The 9355-nt window shown below is 36.4% G+C and overlaps 1 protein-coding gene across 1 annotated transcript; it reads right to left on the bottom strand.

Annotated features, from left to right (window-relative positions):
- Window positions 1-107: 107 nt before the first annotated feature.
- Window positions 108-8815, bottom strand: btf3l4 (basic transcription factor 3-like 4). Its single transcript, XM_030132881.1, has 6 exons — window positions 8710-8815; window positions 8165-8226; window positions 5740-5853; window positions 2390-2591; window positions 591-650; window positions 108-498 (listed from the first exon to the last, which is right to left on the bottom strand). Exons 2-6 carry the CDS (start codon window positions 8216-8218, stop codon window positions 452-454), a joined length of 477 nt encoding a protein of 158 aa, XP_029988741.1. The 5' UTR covers window positions 8219-8226; window positions 8710-8815; the 3' UTR covers window positions 108-451.
- Window positions 8816-9355: the final 540 nt, after the last annotated feature.

Genomic DNA, 9355 nt, shown 5'->3' with positions numbered 1-9355 from the left:
AGCAAAGAACCCCTTCTATGCAGGGCCATTTTCTTTTCCACTCATATCTGTGGAGGACAATCAGTGAGATTCAAAGCATCCTGTCAATGACCACAGCACCATCTAAAAAATGTTAATGACGTTTATTTGTTTCATAAACAAAAACAGTCTTAAGACTAGCTTTAATGAAGCACTGTAATCCTGACCATGATGAGGTGAAGGGAGTTAACCGTTTACCAGAAGGGATACTTTTTTCTGTTTTTCTTTTTTACAAAGTGCACAAGCCAGTCTGACTCGGACATCCGTGGGCAATTGAGAAATAGAATAAAAAGTCTCTGGATTTTGTGGAGGGGGGGGGGGGGGGGGGGGGTAAGTGTCTGATATGTCTGGATAACTAGACTTAAAAACGACCAGAGAAGGTTTTCTTCTTTTCATTGCAGTCCACTCCATGTGCACATGAACGTCACATGTGTCAGTTCGCCTCATTCTTCGATGCTTCATCGAAGTTCTCCACCAGATCTGCAAAAAAAAAAAAGGGAATTTTTATATAGAAGAAACACCGGTCCCATGGTGTGACATTTAAAATAATAACTGTCTGCTGTTGGTCATACCAGGAACATCATCATCCTCTTCCTCAATGTCCTCTGCCTTTGGAGCCTTACTGTCGAGAGCTGAGAACCAAAGAACAGATGGAGAAAAGTATTACAGCTTCAGTTGAATTTACTGCTCTTTTTCTATAATTTCTTTCATGATTCTCTGTGAACCAGATTGTACTGTAACTTTATACTATTGTCACTGAAAATGCTTATGAAACATATTAAAAAACTGATAACATAACATTTTAATGATTACAGATAAGCAACAATCTTATCAAAACATTTACAACAAATCTTTCATCCCCTCTGCAATAGCTGCTCTTAACAATATAATATAAGACACACTGCTCTGTGTTTTTAGCTTACAGCCAATAGGCCGTAAACTGTTGTTGTCATGCGGAGTCTGTTACAAAAATTTCAATTGTCTTCTCCAAAACTACAATTCTGATTGACTTCAAACTTGGCATACAGCTTCTTTATGATGATGTCAACAAAAGTTTGTGAAATTATTTGGATCTGGATCTGATTCTGGATTTGGTGCAACTTTGAAAAATGTCCCCATTATAAGAGATAGGAAGCGGATCGATGCAATAACTCAGTAAATATAAATGATATCAAGTGTAAATTTCTACAGTCCAGCCCTGATGGGGAGATGACCAAAACATAATGGCCACATGCGGATCAGGATCTTCTTCTGGATCCAGGAACTTACGGAGAAATTGAACATGCGCTCTTATGGGGAAAAAATTTCAATCATCTTTTTCTCTGAAACTCCAGTTCTGATTGACGTCAAACTTGGTATACAGCTTCTTTATGATCATGTCAACACAAGGTATTGAAATTATTTCCATCCGGATATGATTCTGGATTTGCTGCGACTTTGAAAAATTTTCCCATTATAAGAGATAGGAAGTGGATTGATACAATAAATCAGTATCAATGATATCAAGTTGGAATTAGAATTTTTTACAGATCTGATCGAAATATGACCAAAACATGGGCTATTTCTGTAATATAATAAATACACATAACTGGGTGATAATAAATAGCATCTGGATACATTTCCCAAAGCTTTTCATTTAGCCGGTAAACTACAAGGCCATTGGTCCTATTTTTTGTTATCTGTTTTACTGTGTTTTTGGATGTGTTGGGTTGTTTTTAATGCCTGGGTTTGGTTTTTAAACTTTGTCTAACAGCCGTGACAAAAGAGAAATTTCTGTTTTTACTTGAAACAGACAATAAAGTTATTCTATTCTATTCTATTCTATTCTATCATCAAAACTCCTGGCAGGTGAAATTATAATACAAATCGACACCTCTGTGATTTGGTAGGATATGCACATATATTTGTTTCCTATAGCCTATTTCTTGGTCAAAGACAATACGCTGGTGATAAGATATTCACTGAAATAGCAAATATAAATCCTTCAGAAAATCAAAATGTGATGATTGACAGCTACAGTCAGGATTGTGTTCTTATCTTTCAACAGTTATCTGAAAGGGGTGGACCTCCTGTTGGAATGTCAGTAAATTCAAGTCAAAAACAGACTTTCCTTATCCCGTACAGAAGCGCCACATAGTCCTGTGTCAATAGAGCTTAAGTATTTCATCAGAATAAAACTCCTTTCTCTTTTTATTCTTACTATGAAACATTACAAACGTCCTGAGTAGATGAGGACACTCATGCTGTGCACAGGTTTTTCTTTCTCCTCTTTCCAACAGCATGAAATTAATCTTAACAACCGCTGTGGATATCACACTCTTACTCCTTCTGATAAAACACCACAGGCGTGAGGCGTTCAGGTTCCACCCACCTTGCCGGGGAAACTGTTCGGCCAGTTTGCGCAGGCTGCTGAGGCTGTCGGCCCCCAGCTGACTGAGGATGCCCGGGAGCATCTCCGTCAGCTGCTTGGTCTCAGCGTGGCCTGTGATGGCGAAGGTGTTCGCAGACAGAGAGGCCTGCACTTTGGGGTTGTTAAAGTGGATCACAGTCCCATCGTCTTTAATCATGTTCACCTGAGGAGAGAGTGACAGGTTAGACATGAAACCTGTTTACATGCACACCAATACTCCGGTCATTGTCCGATTTCTGGAGTTATCAGATTATTTAAGTGATCATGTAAACAGCATAATCTGGTCTGCTTTATCAGGTAACAGCAGTAAACTGATAATGAGAAATCAGAACAACACACCTGGATTTCTCCCCAATACTCTGATGTCTTCCTGCATGTGTACAGGTTAATCTGATTTATTTCGTTCTTTTACATCTGCGCAGGTGTATAGACAATTAAAATCATAAAAACAGAAGTTACGTAGTCAAATGTGAGTGGAAGACAATAATAGGAAGTTTGAGTCTACTAACACCAGGGTGCTTGCTCTTTATCTAAATAAAAATTCTAGACTTCTTCAAAACTGCAATTTTTTCCCTCAAGACCTTGACTTTATGTACTTTTATACTTGCGTGCTTATGTTTTTTGGTTGAGATTGTACCTGTTGTGTAGTAGAAAAGTTCATTGTAATAAATGTATGAATGCATAATTTGAAGGAAATTGTTTTTTCAAATATTTTCAAAACATTTGAAAATCACAAAGGTGTATGATATCACACAAACAAGTTTCACTAGAATCATTCCAGTAATGACCGGTTAGTGAAATCATATTCAGTTTTATAAATGGTTCCTCATGTATTTATTATTTTATGAGATTATGTGCTGTTGAGCATACTCTAAAATCTGACTGTGAGAGAAACTTTTTTCTGTAATTATTTAAGACTTTCACACAAAATTCCAAACTTTTCAAGTTCTGGGAAACATTTCAAAATTCCATACTTTTTAAGACTTTCAAGACCTGCACAAGCACCCTGCTCACTGAGCCCGTTTACATGCAGACTAATACTCTAATCATTGCCCAGTTTCTGGAGTTATCAGATTATTCAAGTAATCATGTAAACAGCATAATCTGATCTGTTTTATCTGATTAGGAGAAATCGGATGATCACACCTGGATTTCTCCCCAATACTCTGATGTCCTCCTGCATGTATACAGGTTAATCTGATTTATTTTGTTCTTTTACGTCTGCACATGTGTAAAAACAATTGAAATCATAGAAAACGGAAGCTACGCACAAGACAGTAACGTAAGTTTGAGTCTACCATCATTACGTATGTACGGACTCTGAAAGAAATCCGATAATGAACTGAAACATTTAAACCATGGTTTTCAATTATCGCATTTCTTAAGTGTAGGTAAACGCATCCAATCTGATTATTACAATTATCCAATTACTCCCAGTTATTGAACTTTCATGGTCATGGAAACAGGCTCATGGTCTCATCTAGACTAGACTTGATTAATCCTTTATCATTACCTCAGTTTTGTCTTTTTCTTTAAACCTTTATTTTAATCAACATTATGAGCAGTTTCTGATTTAGCAAATTTATAAAGACTCATAATTCCAAGGTCTGACACATTTCTGACTTTTCAAGGACAGGTGTTAACCACTGCTCTTATGGTGCACCGGTCATTAATGCCCATGTAATATCAACCAGTAAACCAATGGAGAAGAATTAAACACAGAACAGGGTACAGAGGAAAATAATGCAGGTGATTCCATGTGATAAGAAACCCCCAAAGAACCACTGTGAGTGGTGGATTTTTCCAAGAGGATGAGAGCTCTGCATCACTGTAAATTCAATTCTGTGACATTTCCAAAATTTTGGACATTTTTGCTTAATTTCCTGATTTTCCAAAGTCTGAATATTAGATCTTAAACTGCAATGATAGTGTTTTATAAAAAGAATCTCAGTAGGAGAAGTTTTATCTTATGAACCATTTTCAGCCTAATATTAACTGTCGGCCACTGTTGGCGCCAACTGCTGATATTGATTATTTGTAAAACATTGTGTCAGTACTGATATCCCATCTCTGCTTCATAGATGTAGAGAAAATGTACAATTTGTCCCGTTTATTTTAAGAGTAAACTGGAAGAGCCAGTGCTGCATTCACTGGTGGTTTGTTCAGTGCTTTCACAAAACAAAGTCTAAAAACGTTTCTGCTCTTTTCATAATCGTTATAAAGATGGAATAATGTTACTGTGTGCCCTCTTTAATCATACCTACTAATACAAAAGTGCATACCAGTCTCATATACTCATTTATGTACATTTATCATATGGATAATATATTGTCTAGAACATATTGTACAAATTGCTGTTATAATTGTGTTTAACAGAGTATTTTTTATGTATATTTATTTATTTATTTATTCTTTTTGTTTTATTGATAATTTATTTCCTGCTACTTTTTATAATACTTGAACAAAGCAACACACAATAATTTCCCCCTGGAATTAATAATGTATTGATTCTGATTCTCTGCACCAGTTTAGAGAGCCCTCTATGCTACATCTGTTTGCCATCAACCACAGTATGTGATCAGAATCTGCTCAACTTCTCCTCATTCTACTTCTTATCTTTTAAAGACCTTAAGAAGGTAATTCATTATTATTCAAGAAGAAAAAATAACACATAAATTGGGCAAATCATGGAATCTCAGAAGCAAATGTTTGCAACTTCCTAAGGGGCCACATAAGAAGTTGGGACTGTTTTGGCGGACCAGATTAATAGGATGAACTCAGTCCTGCTCAATATGAATTATGTACACTATCTTATCATATATCTTATCATACAATGTTATGGCTTTTTATTAGTCTTCAGTCACACCATCAATGATGTTCTTTATTAGTAAAACTTTTTTTTTTTTTTTACTAAACGGACAAATCTTCAGTTACTTAAAGTCAAGTTTTACACGTTTAGTCCCATAATCACAATTCAGTTAAACTCAGTTGTAAATTAAACACAGCAATCCGTCCACAAAAACTCAGCATAAGGCTTTACCTTTGATGCAGTAAATGAATACTTATAAATTCATGTCTGACTGAAAACTCAACATCCTGAATTAGTCGTCTCAACAGAAGCTGACAGGACTAAAGGTTAGCTCATCTTCCATAAACCTCAGGTTGCTGATACATTACAACAACAACTACAGATGAACACACACAAACACACACATCAGTTGTAAACCCTGGCCCAGATGTGGACCAGGGGCCGTACAATGCTTCAATCTGATATAGTGGGATGTTCTCATATGACCGATCCAAACATTTACCTCTTCAATTCCAGCGATGTTGTTGACAGCCAATTTCTTTAGTGAACTCTGAAGCTTTTTGTCATCAGCTGTTGCGGTTCTGTGGACTACCTTCTTCTTCCTGCGTGCAGAGCCCTGAAACAAAACCAAAGGAAGCAACAAGTTATGGAATTTAACCTATGACCTACAGTTCAAGACACAAATTAGTGAACAAATCACTGCCATTTGGTTGAGAACTTCAGCATAGTGAGGCAAGTCAACATTTTTGGTGTGATCAAATGTGATCTGTTTGAGCCAGAGTATGCTTTTTTTGTAGTTAAATAATCAACATGAGTAACACTTCATCACTGCACTGCAAAACCTCACATTTAAATTATTAGATACTTTAAGATTATTTCATATAGAAAAAAGAAGATACACACCAGGACAATGTAAAGTATTAATGAGGCTGTAGATAATAAAAAAAGTAGCATTATATGACCATAAAACACCACATTAATGTATTCTCATCATTGATCAGTCTGGATATTTCTCCATTTTAATCCTTGTTTAATCTGTAATACATCGCAATGTTTTAGAGATCACATCAGCCCAAAGTCCAGAATATTTAATCATTACAAAAATAAAACTGTGGAAAAAACTCACACTTCAGAATGTCAAAACAGAGAAAACTTTGCATTTTGGTTTTCAAAATATGCACATGAAAGAAGTCTATCAATGCTTTCTGGTGACATATGGTTAATGTTGATAAAGTGTTTGGTTAAACCTCACCAACCTGCCACTAGAAACAAAAAATAATCATTACAAAACCATCTGACAATAAGTCAACAAAGTCTAAAGATAATAGACTTCTGGTTTCACACAGTAGATGAATGCCAGGCTCCTGGGTGGATGAAAGTCCTGTGTTTGAGCTACCTAATTTTGTTGCTTTTTTTGAAACAATGACACAAATAACATACAGTTTACATTTATTATATGTATTTATTATGCAAGTATAAAATATTAAACATTTACACCATTGATATAAATCAATACACCCACACAGATGTTACTGATTAAAGGAGAGGAACTGTGGTAACAAAACATGTTCTCAAATGATGTAAGAAAATATAAGAAAGGACCCTTTTTGGGTTGTGAGCCTCTTTTTATTGGATCACCAACAGTTCGAGGAAAATATAAAACACTAAAAATATGTGAGTTAATTTTTCTGATTAAAACAGACAAAAAAAAATGTATTCTGTGGGAGAGTTTACAAATGTTGACCTTACCATAGTCATGTGAAACACAGAGTAAAGATATTAGATGTAAGAGACAAAACAAAATAAAATGATGAAAAAGACACAAACACAAAAAAAGAACAAAACGGAAAAGCTAAAATTAAAATGTGATAAAAGATGCAACAAGACACAACAACACGAAAATAACTAATAGACATAACAGGTTAGAAAAAAGACATAACAAGTGGTGCCAGGCACAACAAACCCCGCATCTTGCGGGTATTGTAACTTATTTTGGCATCGATCCAGCTGATGTCATCATGTCTATGCCTGTGCTGATGTCAGCATATCAACTGCCTCTATATATGTGCCAAGTTTGACGTAAATTGAAACAAAATTTATGTTTTTACAGACATTTTAAATTTCGCCCATTATAAGTAAATGGGAGAAGAAAAAAAGATTTTTAAAAATTCATAAAAAATTTTAACTTTGACCTACTTTTCCCAAAATGAAACACATGTATTCTGGGTCACTGGTAATCTATAAACCTAAATTGGTATGAATTCAACCAATAGTTTTGCTCCTAGAGTGTTAACAACAAAGAAACAAACAAACAAATTGAATCAAAAACAATACCCCTTGCCTCCCCTTCGGGGTGTGGGGTAATGATGACGAAAGAAGGATATTACATTAGAGCTAAGTTTTGGCTGGCAAAGAGTCAACGTATAACATTTATTTATGTAAATTTGTTGGTTTGGGTCCCCTGGAGACAGCAAATTTGTCTTCTGAATATCAAGACAGCAGTTTGGGAACCACACCTGTAAACTGATCAAAAATCCCAATGTAGTCTATGATCATTTTAATTAACTATTAGTAAATCTAATAACATTTTTGGTACTAATATTTTCCAAATTTAAGTCTACTCAGTAATAATACATGCAGCTTGATTGACAAAGCTTTGTAAGTAATTAATGGCCATATTTATGTGGAATCTGTTCATTTATCATTATTTATCTCCTGATGTGTGCTATAATATCCCATCATTTAGATTGTACCAGTGGGAACCTGGTGTTTTATGGGTTTAAAGGCAAGGCAGATTTATTTGTATAGCACAATTCATACACAGGGCAATTCACAGTGCTTTACAAAAATGGAAAAAAGTCACCAGTCATACAATTTCACATGTTTCTAAACCCAAAGAAAGCTGGACTTCCTATGTGTCATCTTACCTTTCCTCCTATCCGGACCTGGGCTTGAAGTTTTGCGAGTTTTTCTTGATTCATGTTCTGACCTAGAAGAATAAATAAAGACAAATAATGGGAGTTCAATGCATGTAATGTGTCTAATGTGTTAGTGATAAAACACACAGTAAGACGACTGTAGCATTAGCAAAAGCAGCACTAGGAGCTAAGTAAGAAGCGGAATAGTGTAGTTTACAAAAAAATACAGCTGATAAAAACGACAAAAGCACAAAAGGCGCGTTTCACCGACTACACAGACGGTGTGTGATATTTATGTGAGGGTAAACAGAGGTCGGGCTGCTGCACTAACGGCTCTGTCTGGCTGTAAGTTGTCAGTCGACAGTCGGATCAACCTGCTGTGTCTGCTTGTGCCTGTTAGCCACTGCACATGAAAACACAGGCCCGTACACGGAGCCCACGGCGTGTCACGGCCCCCACTCAGCCCCCACGGCTCCGCCACGACCGCACCGACACGACCACACACTCCACAGCCACAACACCGTCTACACAAAACAGAATTTATCCTCCCAAACCTGCTCAAATATCCACAGAGGCATGCGGTAGTGAAAGATGGAGGTTGTGAGGAAAGGTTACGTCACGCACCATATGGAGCTGCGTCTTCTTCGTATCTCATGAACCGGAGGGTTGAGCGCCATGCCGCCACCTACCGGACACTTTACGCATGACAACAACAGAGGCCAAAAACTCAGGATGGGGGGGTTTAGGACACACAAGTTAACCCTGTTTATATACTTGCAATGTATGGACAAAATTATATATATCTATTCATATCAGTTATGCTTCAAAAGAATTATGTATAAAATTGACTGAGATTTCAGACTCTATATTTATTTATTTATTTGCTGTGAGTGCACTTTATTCTGCTCTGTACTGTTTGCTGTTGCAAAATGTAAATTACCTAATTGTGGGACAATTGGGTTATGTTGTGTCAGTGTTTTTCAACCTTGGGGTCGGGACCCCTTGTGGGGTCGCCTGGAATTCAAATGGGGTCGCCTGAAATTTCTAGTAATGGATAAAAATAAAAAATTTACAAATAAAAACTATATGGTGAGTTGAGAGAGATAATCACAATCCATAAAAGACATGACAGACTGTGAAGCTGAAACTGAAGCACTGTGGTACTGTTTATCTTTCAAATGTTCATCGTGGCCGGTTTAA

Source organism: Sphaeramia orbicularis, chromosome 4 (assembly GCF_902148855.1).
Source record: "Sphaeramia orbicularis chromosome 4, fSphaOr1.1, whole genome shotgun sequence".
Taxonomy (NCBI): domain Eukaryota; kingdom Metazoa; phylum Chordata; class Actinopteri; order Kurtiformes; family Apogonidae; genus Sphaeramia; species Sphaeramia orbicularis.
The sequence above is the reverse complement of the archived record's forward strand: the minus strand, read 5'-3'. Positions and strand labels throughout refer to the sequence as shown.